This window comes from Monodon monoceros, unplaced genomic scaffold, assembly GCF_005190385.1.
Source record: "Monodon monoceros isolate NGI ecotype Baffin Bay Population unplaced genomic scaffold, NGI_Narwhal_1 Super_Scaffold_20, whole genome shotgun sequence".
NCBI lineage: Eukaryota > Metazoa > Chordata > Mammalia > Artiodactyla > Monodontidae > Monodon > Monodon monoceros.
Genome location: NW_021703777.1, coordinates 11,829,312 through 11,848,943, shown reverse-complemented (window position 1 = coordinate 11,848,943; position 19,632 = coordinate 11,829,312). Strand labels below are relative to the sequence as shown.

General features: G+C 34.4%; 1 protein-coding gene across 2 annotated transcripts in view; it reads right to left on the bottom strand.

Moving 5' to 3' along the window:
- Positions 1–19,632, bottom strand: part of GRID2 (glutamate ionotropic receptor delta type subunit 2) — a 1,355,616-nt gene that overhangs the window by 634,011 nt on the left and 701,973 nt on the right. Inside the window, exon 3 of one of the 2 annotated variants that reach the window (XM_029236088.1) lies at positions 13,752–14,036. The exons of the other annotated variant lie outside the window; for it this stretch is intronic. Within the exon in view, the coding sequence (XP_029091921.1) occupies positions 13,752–14,036 (285 nt within the window). The remainder of the gene's footprint in view (positions 1–13,751; positions 14,037–19,632) is intronic. 2 annotated transcript variants of the gene reach the window in all.

The window sequence follows — 19,632 nt, the reverse complement described above, 5'->3', positions numbered from 1 at the left end:
GAATCAGAATAGCTTGGAAATCGTATGAAAAATGCAGAAGCCTGGACCCTACCCCAGAACCAGTATGCCTTTAAACTATGTGTCAGAGCAGATCCTTGATTTTGAATTGTAAGCTGTTGTTTCTTTAGTATGAGTCACTTAAAAGTGCAGCTAAATATGACAGAAAAAAACAAAAATAAATTGAAATAGAGATGTTCAGAAAACACAGTGTGACCAGAGCATAAGACTCCAAATTACTTACACTCTTAACTTTGAGAAAAAAAAGAAACTGTTTCAAAAAAAATTGTTGAAACAAATTATTGAAATTATTGCCTGTCACCAATGCTATGTGCTCAGAATTCAACAGTGAATACCCTTCCCCACATTGAGAAAGGCAATAAACAGGTAAACAAAGTAACACATACAATTCACACTAAGTGCTGGAAAGGAAACAAGGGTGTGCTCCTCGAGAATATCAGGGTGGGAGGAAGGACGTATTTTAGTTAGAATACTTAAGGAGGTTTCCTCTGGAAAACTGGCATTTAAAGTGTGATCTAAAGGATAAGGAGACATTGCCCAGGCAAGGGGATAGGATGAGAGGACAACAGCTAGGGAAGATGCCCCGAGGCAGTGAAGAGCTTGTGTTTGAAGTACCTAAAGGATTTCTGTGTGGCTGTAGTCCAGCTAGCCAGGGGGAGGGCAGAGTTAGGTGAAGCTGTGTGGAGAAACTTCAGATCATGTGGATCCTGGTGAGACACAGAAATAGGTTTTGATTTTATCCTAAATACAGTTTTAATCTCTTGAAAGTTTTAAGTAGAGGATCTGACTAAGTAGATGATGGGCTATGTGATCATTCAAATTGAGCTTGTAACTGATTTTCCCTTCATTTAAAACAGCATGACTTTTTTAGCTTTTATATTTGACCAGAAATTAAGTACTATATGTATTGTTACTTGGCCAGAAAAGTGATGTGATAAAAGATTGCTATTATGTCTTTGCTTCCTTAGTCTGCAGTTCTGGTTATCACTGCCTAGATAAGTGATTATTGAAAATTTTTCTGATCTACAAATGAAGAAATATTTATCTTATAGATGTCTTGAAAGATTAATTAGTGAGGGTGATGGTGTGTGTGTCTGCATGGGAAATCCATTGTAGAGTCTAACACATGGTAGGTGCTATTATTGTTAATAATAGTGCACAATTGCCTGTTAAGGGTCCACCCACTCCTCCCCCCACCAATAGGACAGAATTGCCTAAAATTTACTGATGGACAGTTACCCAAAATAGCAAGCGTAATGTTTTAGACTCTTGGAATGCAGGAGTTAAATAAACAATAATAGTTTTGCTTATTTGTGAATAACACCAAACACTCATGATATATAGCAATTTTAAGTTTGATGTGAAAAGGATCTGAATCATGCTATTAGCTGCACTGTGGAAAAGTCATTAAAAGAGAGAGTGGGTCTTTGGCTTTGTCAGTTCATGAGTATGATCAACTATCACAATTATTCAGCTACATTACCTGCTTAACTGTTAGTTGGAAAAAATGAGTAAAATGCCACAGGTTACAGAAAGTAAAAAGATAAGAGATGATACCTGACATCATAAATCTTCCAGGCCTGTGGGTGTTACTAGATGTTACTCATTGGTAACAGAAAGTTAAATAGAAGTTTCAGTTGTTCCCAGTGATTATGAATTCTACTGACCAGATAATTATAATAACAGCAAGTTAACTCATTAACTAAGTTATTAAACACAAGATTAGGACAAAAAGCAGAAGTCTTTTTTTCCCCTGGGCTCTATAAAGGAACTTGTGGTAGCAGAATACGACCTCCCAAAGGTGCCCAAGTCCTAATCCCTGGAGTTTATGAATAGGTTAGGGTTACAAAGCAGAGAGGAATTAATGCTCCAGATGACATTAAGGTTGTCAATCGCTTGACCTTAAGACACGGAGACATCTCCTATTACTTTGGTGGGACTAGTGTAATCACAGCGTCCTTAAACTTAAAATAGGGAGGCACAAGAGGAGAGTCGAAGGGAGAGCTGACTACTGAAGAATGTGCTGAGCATTTTGGGAAACTTCAGAGATGACTATTGCTGGCTTTGTGGATGAAAGAAGGAGACCTTGAATGAAGAAATGTGGATGGTCCCTAGAAAAGGCAAGAAAATGGGTTCTCCCCAAGAACCTTCAGAAAGGAACACAGCCTTGCTTACTTCTTGACTTTAGCCCACTGCAATCCCATGTCAGACTTCTGATTTACAGAATTGTAAAGTAATAATTTGTACTGTTTAAGCCTCTAACTTTGTGGTCACTCATTATACCAGCAATAGAAAACTAATAGAGAAGTACAGTTTAGTCCTTAGGCTGGCATTTTTCAAATTATTGTCTACTGAATTTTATTTTAGAATCATTTGGAGAACTTGTCCAAAAGGAAGATTTCTTAGCCTCATCCCATTCCTATGGAATCAGAAATTCTCATGATAAGACCCAGAGATTTTAGCACCTAATAATTTTTAAGAGATCAGTTTGGGAACCAAGGCTCCAATTTCTTAACCTTTCTGTCACAGTGTCCTCTGCGAAAACCATGAACATTATGGATCCCTTTTCTCTCCAGTAAATGTATATACCCCAAACATTCTGCACACTGCCTAGATTATGGTCTAATCTGTTTGCTTCCCTTAAGGGTGTTATTGGAAAACCTGAAGTAGTATAGTCACTGCCCGTAATGGTTGCTTTTCTATCCATTCTATATAAGAAGGTAGAGTATAGATACTCAACATGTTAACTAGTAGTGTGTATTACATCTTATTTAAATAGAGAAACATTTAAAATAAAAATATTAAGAAACTTATAAATACCTTCCTTGATAACCTTTAAGTACTTTCAGCTATTATTTAGACTAACTCTAGCTGCCTTTCAGGCCCAAGAAAAATATCGTAAACTGTAGAAGACTGGGTTCCCAGGGAAGTGGAGTCTAAGTTAGAGACTGGAGAATAGGAAGTTTATTAGGGACTACTCTAAGAAACAACACTTGTGCAACAAAGGGAAGGGAACAAGGGTCAGCAGAGAGGGAGCTGTGATGCATATCTTAACAGAGGACTGCACAGAGCTCTGGAAGTGTTATCCCAAGTTAGGGCTGGTGGAAGGAGGGGTTTTATAAACCTGCACTTTGGTCCATGGCTCTCTTCAGCTGAGGGAATTTGGGTGGCACAAGACAGAATGCACTGGAAATTTTCCTTACATTTATGGAGTCAAAGGTTATTGTTTTGATTTTCAGGGTAATTTGACATGAAAAGTCTTATAAGTCATTTCTAGTCAATATCTCATCTTTATTTTTTTTATTTTTAAAATTATTTTATTTTTATTATTGGGGGCATCTTTCTTTTTTAAAACAACTTTTTATCTAGGGGAAAACATACTACACTTGATGTCAGAAAACCAGGTTTGGATCCTTACTTTGCTACCCACATAGCTGTGTGAACTTAGAATCAATTTCATAGGTGATGTCTGTCGTTTTTACCTTCCCAGTATTTTTTCTCCTTTATTCAAATAACAAAACCTCATTTTTCATTTAAGAAACAAACCTGGAGCCCTCTCTGTGTTCTACATGTGCACAGCCTTCTATATTCATTACCGGATGGTCATGTGTCCCAGGACAGTTAAATGTGAGCTCTCCATATCTTTGGCCTAAGTAATTAGTTCACAGATAGTCACAGGATTCAAAGAAAGACTGAAATTTGATATATGGAAAATGAAAAAGACATGGTTATTCTTTTGTATCACAAGTTGTAATGATGCAGTTTTGGAATTGAGAGAGCCAGTGTGTCTAGTGAGAAGCTAAGAACGCAGCCAACAAATGAACTGAAACAAAGGCCAGGCAGCTATTTCTTAGACTTCCCAACTACATGAGTCAATCGAAAAACCATTTTTTCTTTTTTTGCTTACCTAGTTTGAAATGAGCTTCTGTCACTCACAAGAGAAAGGGTATTGACTAATACATAGTCTTTGAATAAACATCTGGTAGTTTGGGAATGAAGGTGAAGGCACAGTTCCTGTTCTTGAAGTACATCCAGTTTAGTGGAGGGAATAACAATTTAAACAAGTAATTGTTTTAATGTGATTAATGCCAATGAAAGAAATGTAACAAAGGAATGGAAGCTTAGGAAAACAGCTAATCACACTTTATCAATGCAAAAAGAAAATTATATCACCTAATTACTGGGTTGTTCTAATAAAAGGAAATAAGGGGTGTGAAATATTAAAGCAGTTTGTAAACTGCAAATTTCTATGCAATGTGCATTTTCATTATCAAGACTTTATTAACCCAGTCAATTGTCCCACTTGTTCTTAATTTTCTTCTGTTCTCTTTTTCTATGGAAAAATGGAAAACAAACAGACAAAAGTCACAATAAGGACTAAAAGTTGATCTAGGTACTACCTTTATAAATTGATATTCTAGCAACCATCAATTTTTGTGATATCTGATTTGTGTTACATAGTTAGACCAACTTCCTGCAACTGCTCTCCCAAGAGGTAATGGCTGATTGAAACACAATGATTCATTTTATTAAATTGTGTAGAATAATGACTTTATTATGATCACTAATGTAAGACTAAATTTAATATCTCTACTGAAAATGGCTTATAATGTAAATAGATTAAGGTAGAAAACTCCTAGGCGATATTAGGATCTAATGCATAAGCACGTTTCTAAACAGACCCCAAACCAGAAATGTGATATTTTACTGTTCATCCTAAATCAGTAGTCAGCATCTAAATAGATCTCTTTGGAATCTAGTCTCTGCTTACTATGTGCCAAGCATGAGCAAAACAATCCCTGCCCTCAATGAGCCTGTTATCTACACATATGGTGATAACATAGACCCTATTACAGATAGAAGAAATCTTACAATACTACTCATTTTCCAAACTGTCGTTGCAACTTAAATTTAGTGGCATTCTCTGGAATACATCAAACAGTAATTCTCAGTCTGATCATTGTATTTGAATGACACTTTTAAAATGTTGAATTTGGTAGGAAAAAAGATTTGTCACTGAGGCTTTGTAGGTCTGATTAGTTTTTTTCCTTCTACTCATCTCTCTCCCTCATTTGAGTAGATCAGGCACATTTAATCATTTTTGATCACTTAATGCATTGAAAACCTCACTTAGCAGGAGACCTCAGTACTTCATTCAGTCAATCTTGGTGTTTCTGAAATTATGACAGAATGCTAAGCTTTAAATTAATATTTAGAATCTTGTGAATTTTTTTTAGGTAAAAAGAAATACATCACACTACTGGACGCATGAGATACATCATGAAGTTGAATGGACTTTCCCAACATATGAATGGCAAAGCATAATCTACAATTGCCTTGTTTCCTCAGGGGAAAAAAGGCTTTTAACCATGGAGTGATTTAAAAATTTTTGTGCAGAAGAACCCTTACTTCTAAAGGGATTTGAGTCGTTAATTATTTCCTTGACATTTGTGATGTATTTAGAAAATAATGATAATAATGTGTTGTATGAGATTTTAAGGTGACACAGTCCAGCAATAGGGATCCACTGAGATTTTCTATTTGATAAGAACTTGTGATTTTAACATTAGATCATAATGTTACATCATGAAAGTCATTTTTACAGTAATGCTAATCAATATTTTTAGAACATTTTACTGATGAACAAATCCAAAATAGTAGAATATAGCATTTTTACCTACTGACATAATATATACTAATGAAAACAAAATAGTTCAATAAGATGCTTGGATTAATTATATGCTTACTGATGTACATTGAAGTGAATGAGATAACTGAAAGCTGGAAAGTAGCCAAATGAGGAATAAATCACTTTAAGACTATCTAGAGAGACAGTTAATAATATTATAGTCATCAGACATTTGAAAACACCCTCAGGGTAATTATAAACATTTGCAATAAATTAAAAGGAATGTGTCCATTTTATTAAACCTACATCAAGTCTGCATGGAATAAATACTGTGATTCCTAGGAATGCATTCAGCCTGATGTCCATCCAATATTCATTTCAAAGAGTTCTACCATATGACAATTTAATTGTAAGGAAAGGGTGATGTACTGAAGGGTAGTGCTTAAGTACTTCAGGTCATTCAACTATGTACTGACACTTAATTTGGGATCATTAAATCAGTGCTTGCAGAATGCAATGGATTCCATATATAATCCATTCATTAATCCTTAAATTTATTTCTTTGTTTTCGTGAATATGGATGTCAAAAAGTAAATATTTCTGTATATAAAGAGAAATATATTTTCATTTAGTCTTTTCCATGCCAAGATATTCTATCAAAACCTGTTATGTATGTTTAGGTCTCTGATTTTCAGAAATACCTAGTTTAACAAATTATAGTTGATATTTACATATGGCCAAAAGTCTTATTGTAAAATAGAAAAGACTCTTCTGAAATCTTAAGAAAAATGTCAGAAAGGCTAAGAACATAAAATAAGTCTAAATTGACCAAAGCAAACAAAAACAAATTGAACTAATGAAGAGTATATTTTAAAAGCAGTTTAAAATGGTGAATTATAGACAAATATTTATAATTTTAAACATCTAAATTATAATTTAATAATATTAAACTTAAAAATTAAATTAATAAGATTAAAATAATCTAATCCATATTTTTTTCTTATAAGCAAAGTTTCTTTCGAGCTGACAAGGAAAGCACATGTGTCCACGTATGCCTACCCTTCACCCAGAGGGTCATCATGTAACTCAGGCTGGTGCCAGAGAGCCCACCATGCCCCTGAACAAATTATTTGGTTCCAGAATAAGCACAGGACCCAAAGAGAGCCTGAGATTTTATTTGTGGATAAATAGCCATATGTCTGATATTGATGTATGGACAAAGAAGGGAAAGGGCCTTTTTCTAGTATAATAATCTGTAAAAATATGCTTGAAGTCACCAATGCCATCTGTCTAGCTTGAGAATGAAGTACATACATGAACTGAAGTAGAGATGAGGCTATGGTAAGAGGGTATATTTGACTACTTTCAATTAGTTCTTGTCTCTATGTCATTACTGTTACAAGCTGCTTAGATCCCTATCATCAAATTACCCCTCCAGGCTCCATAACTGCACCCATAGAATAAATCTACAAATAGGTTCATTCCAATATTAAACTGTGGAACCAATATTTGTTTAGGCAAAGGAAATTAAATAACCCCAATAGCTCTTTAGGTGAAATGCACATCAACTTTTCTGCTTATGTCACTCTTGTAAATCAGTTCTATTCAGCCCATCCATCCCTGAAATTCAACTTTTCTTTCAATATTCTCAGAACAGAAACCTCCCATTAAAGCAATCTATATGTTTTTATTCTATTTTAAAGATCACCCACTTCTATAACTTTCTGGCTTCTGTATATTGTCAGTTCCAAGACGCCCTGATTCTGGAATCTAGTGGCTGGCTGTTACGTCCAACTAATTCCTTGCTTAGACCTCTCTGATAGTGAGCCTGCCTGGACTACTATCAGCTGCTTCTAATGAGCCTTCCTGGATATTGTATTCCACCTACTTGACCGAACTTCCTCTCAGAGACTTGGTTGAAAGCATAGACAGCAGGCTAAGCAAACTGAGGATGATGCGAAACTGGAAGGGTAGGGCAATATAATGAGTAATATGATAAAGATTTAACATAAAATTTTTAAAAGGCATAAATTATGAGAAAACACAATAAGATACAAGTGACTTTTGTTTTGCTAAAAAGAGGTAAAGGTCTCACCTCTCTAAGGCAGTAAGATAGCATGAGATGTACTGTGTAACCAATAAATGTGTCAGACTGTATACAGAAATATTGAAAAAGTAAAATAGATAGGGATAAAGGCATTTAGAAAGGTGGATTATCTAAGAAGCATACGTATCGGGTTGAAAATGGTAAATTCTTAGGCAGTAGAAGACTGAGTTCATGGGATGTAATCATTTCTTTACTTATTGATAAATGGTTACAAGCAAAAGCATTACTTATTTTATATTATTCTAGAAATAGATCATTTTGTCCAATATATTTTAAGTTTCATATAGAGAAGAGCTTTCTGCCAATTAGAAATGTCCGGTATCCTTATATGAGACAGGCTCCTTCAGAGTACAGTGAGTTCTCTCTTGCTTGGAGGATTCTGTCAGGGGAAACAATGCTACCAATCAAAGATGTTGAAGGAGATACCTGCTGAAATCTCTTGTTTCCAAATGCCTTATCTAGGAACAAAGCTGGCCTTAACAGAAACACTGGGGGGTGTTAAAATATGTATGTTGCTAGGGCCTACCTTGCAAAAATTCTGATTCCAGGGGTCTGTGATAGAGCTGAGGTAGGATGATGATTAAAAAGCTCTTCTAGTAATTCTGATCTACTACCAAATTTGGGTTCTAGGTGTCCACTACACTCAATTCTAACCTTTTGTCTATGACTCAATAATTGCTAAGTGATCATGATTCAATGATGATATTTAGTTTACAATTCTGATAGGCAAATTGATTTTTTCCTTTTTTTCTTTCTCTTTACTTCTTTTTACTTTTCAGATATCTAATAGGTTGTTCTGTCTTCTGAATTTTTATTGAGATATAATTTACCTACAATAAAATAAAGAGACCTTACATGTGTAGTTTAAAGAACATTTATTGTGTTCCACTATAACTACCACTCAAAATGAGATACTGAATATTTCTGTTACCACAGAAGTTTCTCTTGTGTCCTTTTCCAGACAGTCCACTCCTGGTCCAGAGATGCAAGCACTTTCTGATTTGGATCACCAAGATTAGTTCTGTATGTTACTGGACTTCATATAAAAGGAATAATACAGCATGTCCTTCTTTTCTTTCAGGCTTATTTCACTCAAAATTTTGTTGTTGAGTATTTCAGTGGTTCATTTCTTCTTATTGCTTAATAGTATTCCATTGTAGGGACCTGCCACAATTCCTTGAACCATTTTCAAAATGATGGGCATTTGGGTTGTTTCCAGTTTTGGACATAATGAATAATGCCAATACTAGCATTCTTACATAAGATTTTGTGAGGATATCCATTCTCATTTATCTTGGTAAATACCTGGGAGTGAAATGAGTAAGTCACGTGGTAGATGCATACGTAAATTTGTAACAAACTGCCAAAGAGCTTTCCATACTGGTTGTACATTTTTACATCCAGCCACAAAGTAGGAGAGTTTCAGTTTGCCACATTCTTGTCTATGTGTAGTATTGGACTTTAGCCAGTCTAGTGGGTACCGATTAATACCTCGTTGCTTGTTTTTGTTTTTTGTTTTGTTTTTGCCACACCACTCCGCTTGCAGGATCTCTGTTTCCTGACCAGGGATTGAACCCAGGCCACGGCAGCAAAAGCCTGAAATCCTAACCACTAGGCCACCAGGGAATTCCCCAGTATCTAGTTTTAATTTGCACACACCTGTGGACTATGTTCAGCACTTCTTCTTGTGTTTATTGGCCATTTATATATCTTCTTATATGAATTGTCTGCACAAACTTTTTGCACACTTTCAATTGTGTACTTTTATTGGTGTCTTGTTGCTTTGCTGGAGTTTTGTTTAACTCTCTGAGCTCTTTATATAGCCTATGTATTTACATAGGTTTTTCAGATATAGGTATTGGAATTTATTCCCCAGGTTGTAGCTTGCCTATTTATTTTCTAAATGGTGTCTTTTATGAGCAGAAAATTTTAATTAATACAAGGCCCGCGCTGCTTGCTGCACCCTGAGTATTAAAGATCTCTCTCTCTAATTCAGGAGCGTAGTGTTTTCTGCCAGCATCTATGAAATTGAGGCAGGCAAACTCGCTAGCTTGCAAGTAGGGTAAAATCTCAGACCCTTCACAGTTCTTGACAGTATCATATTACAACCCCCAGCTGTAAGCAATACTAGGGAATATAGTTTTTCAACTGGAACTATTGCTCTCTCAAGTTAGAAGGGAGAACATATATTGCCTAGGCAAGCGGCTATTTCTGCTGAGGGGTCAGCCTACTTTGAGTCAGTGACTGCCCTGTTTCCACGTTTCTAACGATAACAAAACCATCCGAATTGACATACAGTATTTTTCCTTGAATGATGTTAACATGTTGAAGATCTGCAAGCTTAAAGTCAGACATTATCTCTCTTTAACAAAAATGATTCTATACATGTCATTTGTAAACTTTTAAAAATTTTTCAGTGTCAGAAATTACTCTTATGCTTTTTCTATTGTATCAAAAGAGTCCAGTTGTTGAGAGCAGGGACTATGGGGGAGAATATTAGTGTTTGAATTCAGGCTTCTTGGACTTACTTTTGAGTCACCTGACCTCTTACTACTTTAGCTTTTTTCATTTGTGATATAATCATGGCCATCACCAGCATCATCACCATCATCTACCTTACAGAGCTGCTGTGAGGATTAAATGAGATGATACATGTAAAGCATTTAGAACAGAGCTTGGGATACAATACATGTTCTCTTTAAGATTATCCCTTGCTATATATTCTTGGGTGATAGCTCACTGCAACCTCTTTATACTCATTATACATGGTTAGGAGTATAGATAGGCTCTGATCAGACTTTAAATCTCAGTTTTGATGCTATGTTTTGTGAACAAGTTACCCATCAATTGTTTCTGTTTTCCTATTTGTAAAATTGTAAATATTATCTACCTCACATAGCTGTTGAGAAAATTCAATGATACAATGTAAAATATTTATTCTACTGCCTGAATGAAAATGATCAGAGCTACTAGTTTTTTAATATTTTTATTGCTGCAAGACGTGCTCACACTGTCTATTGGAATGGCCGTCTCTCACACACTTAAAGTTAGGTAGGGTTCTGAGAGGCAATAATCAAGATCAAAGTCCACCCGTGAAGCCTTCTTTGATCACTGCTGCCTAAATTAAACACTTTCTTCATTGCACACCACTAGCACTCAGTTTGCATCATTCATGACACAACACACTATTTTCTCTATTAAGAGAGTCATATAAATATTTCTCTTTCGTTAATTGTAAGCGTCTTAAAAGTAAAGACTACATTCTGTAAAACTTTTTATCTCGTGTTTTGTATCTGCACTAAGCAAGTGAGCTATGAACGTTTCCTGAATGACATATTTTTAAAAGTTCAACACTTCCTCTTTTCAAGCCTTTAAAAAAAGTCTTGCCTCAATCCATTCAAATAAAGTTTCATTTTTTTCCCCTCTTTTTATCCATTTACTTAGAATCAAAGGCTTGAATTTTCTTTGTTAAGGAATTTAAAGTAGACTTTTACACTGTGCTCTTAATCATAATTAACTGCTTTGGAAATAAGTGTTTCTCTAATAAACTGGATAAGAAGCCTAATCTTTTTCTTTAAGTATATTTTTCTAAGCAAAATACATCTTCAATAACATTTGGCTCCAGCAGGCTGCCTGATTCCATCCATGGATGATGCTTAATCCATTCCTTAATGAAAGTAATTCCTGATAACCAAGATAAAAGTCAAGTATAATTCTGATGTTTGAACTTAAAATGAGGACATTGATGAATGGATATGTAAATACATGTAGCCCTCTTCAAGGCACAAGGTATTTGGATAGCTTGATGTTTATTTTGGACTCTAGCCCAGTTCTTTACTAGCAAGATTTATTGTAAGTATCAAAGGAAAATTTTCTTTCATTGAACAAGAGTATTACTGGAAATAATTTAAAAAGTACAAGCAGGGTACTTTTTCATGAATTATTAAATTAAATAATGAATTAAAGTCAAGTTTATCATCAGAGTAAAGGAAAATGTTTTTCATTATTCCTAAAACAAACACTGCTTCTAACAGAGGATACAAATACTGTGATTATAGCATCTTATTTAGTCAAAGGAAAACAAAAGAAAAGAGAATGAGGAATTTCAAATGTATGTAAATGAGTGTGTGACTATGAATTTAGTGTACATTAAAAAATCTTTACTTCATCAGTAATTAAAATGTCTTCTCTTACAAGAATTTCCTAACTGTAATCCATGTAGGACTTGGAAACAAGCTAACAAGGAATCTTCTTTCCTCATGGACATTTATAATCAAAGAGTAAAGTTCTCATTTTAATGTTGTAAAAACATCTTCATCAAAAGTTACTTTTCTGTTCTTTATTTTACAAGACTATCTTGATAGGACTAACTAAAACGTGTTTTCTCCCTTTAAAGAAAGATGTAGTGTTTAAAAATTCATTATTTCAAGGTATGTTGGGCAGAAGTCATAAGAATATCATTATGGTTATAAAAACCACAGATAATCTGACTAGAAAAAATTGACAAAGGCACACTCAGTATGTTGATTCCAGAGCTAGAGTTTACTATATTCACTAAATAATCCTATCAGTGACTATCAGGTTTGTGTTCCATCTTTACTTTCACTGATGAGCCAATTATTTTTATTTCCTTTTTGTTTATTTTATTCATTTCAGTCTCTTGGTCTTTGTTCTGTGACCCCTAAATAATATGAATTAAGCAACAAAATAAGGATTTCCGTCCTGGGGACAAAGGACTGTGCTTTTAGAGAGTGCCACAGACTTTTGTCTGAAGCCTACCCATCAAGTTTAACGGAACTCAGCCTCCAAAACCCCATGTGACCTTTGCATATTTAGGGCTAATGTAACTGTCACTCGCTCTCCCTCCCTGGGAGTCCACAGGAACTCTTATTTGCTGCTCCCCAGATTTCTGCCAACCTGTTTGTGCTCAGTTCTATTGATGCCACTTTCTGGCCCACTCTTGTGTTAACTGTTCTCTAATATAGTTCAAAATGCTGAGTAGATTAGGACAAGAGAACTCATTTTTAAATAGTTATTTATTTGCAAGAAAAATAAGTTGCACTGTAGAGTGTAAATCTTCTTAACTTTTTAAAATAAAAATGTAAAAACTAGGCCCATCCATACTGAATAGAAACTTTTTTTCTAAGACTCCTTCTTAAGGCAAATCTCTAAGGAAACACGTTTCAAAATATATGTTCTTTATCAGAATCTTGCTTATTTCCTCTCATTTGAACGTATAGATCTCTACTCCATTTCCTGTCTTCCTAATGACAAAAAAAGAGAGAAACTATATTTGAAAATCTCTGGGATCAGTCAGCTAGAAAGCAGGTAGATTAATTCAGGAAAAAATACTTATACAAAAATAATATTATTTTTGCTTAGTTTTCTTAATGTAACTAGGTAAATATATTGAGAGAAAGTGTCTTCTCAAAGTATGGCAAATTTAGGTAAAACGCTTTGTGTTCTACTTTAGAAAGTTAAATAAAATAAGTATTTTTATACTACTCAGTATTTGTGTGAGATTTCATTTTGTAGACAATATGCCAGGATAAATATAAAGTGATATAATTTCAGTGACCTTCAAAGAGTTAAGTACTAAGTAGATACTAAAGTCTACAACGAGGGTGTAGGCAAGATACTTCAGATTTTTTTTTGAACCAAAAAATAGAAATGGGCAATTTTTTAAGTGTTCCAGGATCTGTCCAAAATGATTTTTTCTTATCAGATAGAGATATAAATCTTTCTGAAAGAGGAGAAAGACAGTATTGTTTTTATGACTTCCCATTATTTCAAAGATCGAGATATGTACAAAAGATTGAACTTGAGGTGTTAACAAAGTTTTCTGTTGTTGCCGCTAGATTTGTAAGAAGAATGTGACAGGACATGAAAACCACAAATAATAATAAGTAAGCTCCTTCAATTTTTCAAGATTTTAACCGAAGTTACCTGCCATGCAAATACCAGCTTACAAAACTCATACCAGCAACAAACACTCACCATATTCACTATCATAGAATATAATTAACTTCTGCCAGGCATATTCTGTGACCACTCTCAGGATAACGTCATTTAAGTAGACAGGTGGCCTAACAGAGAGAGTGTAGTCATCATTCCTGTTGCTCCGGGTGACTCCACAGCCACTCCTTGGGGTCCCAGCTGTTGAGCGCTGAATGAAGAGGTGGGGGATGTGCATGGCATCTGCCAGAGACTGGAGGGACCCAGCTGATGTGCAGCCAATGGAGCTGACCAGGGCCAAGATGCCTTGATTCATGAGTTCACAGGCTGCAAGAAAGCACAGTAATATTCAAATGTCAATAGGTTTCATATATTTTCTCTTTTTGAGGAACAGTGAATAAAGCTTACACAGCTATTCTACAACTATGGAAACATTTTTTTTTTAAAGGAATATTCTACATGAGGAGATCCTCCCATTACAAAGTGCTGTTGGAATACAGATCAAGAATTCAATCCTAATTAGCTATTTGACCTCGTGCAAATTTCTCAGCTTTTTTTGGTCTCAGTTTCATCACCTGTAAAGAGGGTAAAATAGCATGAATCTTTCAGGATTATTGTGTGGATGAGAGATAATTCAGTGTCTGTTACTTGTCTCTCGAGTGATAGGCATCCAATTAGAGTGATAGCTATACTTTTATAATTTTCAGTGTATCATTCAGGGAAAAGGTATTCTTTACTGAGTATATAATACAAGGTTTTAAGAAAAGAGACAATATGCAAACTGGTAAATAAATGAAGGGGGAGATGAAGAGTCTGAGGAAGGAATTTCTAGCCACAGAAAACAGAGCCATTCTGGTATCTAAAACTTTGATGACACTTGTCTCTCCTACTAAACTGGAGAAATTAAAATATTTTTGTTCTTTTCCTTGTTTATCAGAAAACTCATGGGATTTCTCTGGCAGTCCAGTGGCTAAGACTTCGCCTTCCAGTGCAGGGGGTGTGGGTTCAATCCCTGGTCAGGGAGTTAAGATCCCACATGCCTCGAAGCCAAAAACCAAAACATAAAACAGAAGCAATATTGTAACAAATTCAGTAAAGACTTTAAAATGGTCCACATCAGAAAAAAAAAATCTTTAAAAAGAAAAGAAAAAAGAAAACATGGTGAAATCAAAAGGGAAAACTCATGGTGTACATTTCAGAAACTATCTCATTCTGGTTTCCAACTGAAGAATTTCTAATTTCTACTATACGGTTTATGATCTCTGTTTTAATTTCATTTTAACTATTCTGTGTATGCATATACTCTTACTTCAAAACCTATTTAAAACTAGAAAAAATATAAATTATAAGTAAACATAAAGACGTCGCATATATAGAAAAAAAGAGTTCAGAAGTGATATCTCAGAATGCCAATCTGTAAAGTCAAGAGTTTAGAAATAAAATCAAAAGTAAATTTAGAAAGAGTAAGGCAAAATTAATTCCATTTGAGAAGATAAGACAACATAATTGTTCCAGTATTAATTCTCGATTTGATGCATTCTAGATATAACATTCTCAGGATTCAAACTTTATTATAGATTGCACATAATTCTTGAAAAATTTGAAAGAAAATTTAGACGATAAGTACCTCCATGTGATAAATTGGCCAGTTAATGAAAGCTGGCAAAATGAAAGTTTAGAAGTACTATACTAGTGACACACATATAAATATCAAATAAATTTATTATGATTAATGTTAAGCCAACCAACACATACAAAATAAATTAATAATTACTAGGGACATAATTTTCAAGCATGAGTGAGGTAATATGATTTCAAATAATTGTGAAAGATAGCATCAGGGATCAATGCTTCTTAGACCATAACAGATTGCAGGTGAAGTTTCAGTAAAAATCACACATAGAACCTATTCATGTTCATGAATTCAACATTTATAGGAAGCAATACAGATTTATAGTTATACTTTCAATGAATTTATGCAAAAACACTGGTCAAAAGTTTGTTTCACTACAGAGGTAAACAAGACTATCGCTTGTTTATATAAGCAAGTAGAAATTCACTTTTTCAAAAAGTTTTTGCTTAAAAACTTGGCTCATTTAGCATTTAATATCAAAATAAGAAAAGTGCCTTAAGGTACACACAGCTGAACTCAATCTTTAGATGACAATAATTTAAAGTGATCAAATGAATGTAATATTTTATATAAATTTACCACAAAAGTTATAAATAGAGGTTTGATATGAAAAAATCAGTTTCAGTATTATATTCTGTCACATATAATAATACGTGAAAATTATCTATTTTAATCTTCAGATTTAGAAAGATAAACTCTGAAGAGTCATATATTAATCATTCTTTAACAGACAAATTTGCTTTAGTGTATAATTTGTGATTTACTCCTATCAACTATGTTAGTTCTATTAACCTCTGTTAGTGAGAACACAAATTAAGCAAATACTAAAAACAATTATATAAGCAAAATGTGTTATTTTAAGATTATTTGCTATTTGGTATTATCCATCCTGCTACACATACTAGCAAGAATAACTGAATTTTCCCTAAAAAATCAAAGTAAGAATCATCAAATTTGCAATCAGAAAACCATATAATATTAGATCTGAAAGGTAATTTAGAGATCATGTAGTCCAGAATGGAAAATCAGCTTTAACTGCAATGCCAACCATGACTGTCAGTATGTTCGCATCCTAGAACACTGTTTGGAGAAGGATTCGGAGACTCAAAAAGAGTAGCAATATCATCGTGTTAGATTTCTCATAGGAAGAGACTGGGAGAGTAGTAGCCTACAAGTCATAGACATGCATCCCTCTTATAGTGCCCCCAACCTTCAATGGTTTACAGTCGTTAAGAACACACACACACACCACGCTTCAAAAAAAAGAAAAAAAAAAGAAGCAGGTCTCTAACTCATTGTTCAATAGCCTTTTCACTATAGCAAGCAAGGGATATTTAACAAACTTAAATTTTTACATGGCAAAGAAAAGACAGAGCTGTCCATCGGGGAAAGCTCAATGGAGATTGCCTATCCTCATGTTTGTAAAAAGAAGTAGTCCCAATATACAGAGAAATAAAAAGAGCTCACACATCTAAAATAGATTGGTACTTGTTGACAGTTGGACACATTAAGAATAGGTCTGCAAGGCAACCTGTCAGAGCTATATATGATGCCCATTTTGTCCATTTTACCAATATAAAATGTTGGTTGAAGCAGAGAAGATAACAAATTTATTTCCTCTGGGCATCGACCCTTCCTAGGGCCCTATATAAAAGTTAGTATAAAAAAAGAGACTCATGACAGCAGAAGACAGATTTGAGGAAATAAAGGGCTATACCAAGAACAGAAGCAAAGCTTAGTGAAGCAGTCTATCTTCTAGTATAAGAATTCCATGTCTTGACTGTCAGAGGACTGCAATATTTAGAGTTTTAGTTACATACAATGCACACATTAATTCATTACATACAGGGTGGAAACTGAATTTGAAATATCAGCATGTTTATGTGTGTATCCACCACTGTTTTATTAGAAGAATCCAAGCCAAGGATTTCTCAATGGCATGCTGCTTTCCCACTGATTACTTCAAGCCCTGTGATTTACTTAAATTATGCATGCATGTACTCACACACCTCCGAACATACAGAGGATACTGAACAGCTTGCTGGTTTTGTGACTCCAGCTGTCTGAAATTGTAACACTATCAAAGATGTTTGTAGCCTGTATTAATTGCTGAAAGCATACCTTTTTTCTTTATCTTTTCTTTCTTTCCTCCCTCCCTCCCTTCCTTCCTTCCCTCCTTCCTTCTCTCCCTCCCTCTCTCCCTTCCTTCTTTCTTTCTTGTTTTCCTTCTCTTTTCTTCCCTTTTTTTGCTTTCTTTTTTTCTTTCTTTCTAATAGCAACTGCAATTAGCAACACTTTCACCCTTTTCTGTCATTCGGCAGTTATGGAAATGAAGTTCTCTGTCTAAATATATAAATTTAAGTTAAATGATGTTCATGTGCACTATTTTTTCATTTCTGAAGCTAATCAGTTTGTCTTATTTTTTTATTAAGTAAAATAAGATTAAAATAAAATCTATCAAGGGTTTTGAAACTGATTATATGTTATTCAATATTCAATGAGAACTCAGTAAATAATTTTGGATAGCACCATCCTTCTTGAATACACTTATCCTCTATGATATTTCTTCTGACTTATTTATATTGACCAATTTGTCCTGATATAACATCTTCTAATGATTTTAAGTCACATCAGGACTTTTGCACATTCAATTCATAGACTTATTCTTCAACACTTAATTATCAACTTTCAACAATGGGCCAGGAACTTCTTTGGAGACTAGATAATATATATGGCAGGTTCTATCCTCAAAGAGCTCCCAATCTACTTACTATATTGTTTCCAAAATCTCCCTTGCAACAGAATTCAAGGTAGAGATTTAACACAGATGACTAACTTCACTCCTAGAGGTTCTACTGGTAGTCATGTATTTGCATTATGATATGTTATCTGAGTAGTTCCGATGTGTAACCCTTTCTGGAACACATAAGTCTAGTGGATTGTAACTGCAATGCTCTTTGAGGTGACTGTTGCAGAACATCTAATATTCGTTGACTTTCCTTTACTTTTTCCCAATAATATTGTTGACAATATAACCATAACTGGAGAGCAGAACTTCCCTATTTTTCTAATTTTCTTAGTTTGTGAGTGGGGATGAGGTATAGGAAAAGAGGATACACAGAGTTAATAAGAATAAAAGTATCTCAAAAAGTGACCGTTATCTTCTTTCTATTTACAATAAACTAAGAAGATTTCATTCTTTCATGTTTCTCCAACTCAGACGTAACATATAATATTTACACAATTCAACAAAAAGAATAAAATACCTAGGAATAAACCTACCTAAGGAGGCAAAACAACTGTATGCAGAAAACTGTAAGATACTGGTGAAAGAAATCAAAGATGACACAAACACATGGAGAGATATACCATGTTCTTAGATTGGAAGAATCAATATTGTGAAAATGACTATACTACCCAAAGCAAACTACAGATTCAATGCAAACCCTATCAAATTACCAATGGCATTCTTCACAGAACTGGAACCAAAAATCTTAAAATTTGTATGGAGACACAAAAGACTCCAAACAGCAAAGCAATCTTGAGAAAGAAAAATGGAGGTGGAGGAATCAGGCTCCCTGACTTCAGACAATACTACAAAGCTACAGTAATCAAGACAATATGGTACTGGCACAAAACAGAAATATAGATCAATGGAACAGCATAGAAAGCCCAGAGATAAAAGCATGCACCTATGGTCACCTAATCTATGACAAAGGAGGCAAAAATACACAATGGAGAAAAGAGAGCCTCTTCAATAAGTTGTGCTGGGAAAACTGGATAGCTACCTGTAAAAGAATAAAATTAGAACACTCCTGAACACCATACAAGAAAATAAACTCAAAATGGATTAAAGACGTAAATGTAAGGTCTGACACTATAAAACTCTTAGAGGAAAACATAGGAAAAACACTCTTTGACATAAACCTCAGCAAGATCTTTTTTGGGCCACCTCCTACAGTAATGAAAATAAAAACAAAAATAAACAAATGGGACCTAATTAGACTTAAAAGCTTTTGCACAGCAAAGGAGACCATAAACAAGATGAAAAGACAACTCTCAAAATGGGAGAAAATATTTTCAAATGAAGCAGTTGACAAAGGATTAATCTCCAAAATATACAAACAGCTCATGCAGCTCAATATCAAAAAAAAAGACCCAATCAAAAAATGGGTGGAAGACCTAAATAGACATTTCTCTAAAGAAGACATACAGATGGCTACAAACACATGAAAAGATGCTCAACATCCCTAATTATTAGAGAAATGCAAATTACAATGAGGTATCACC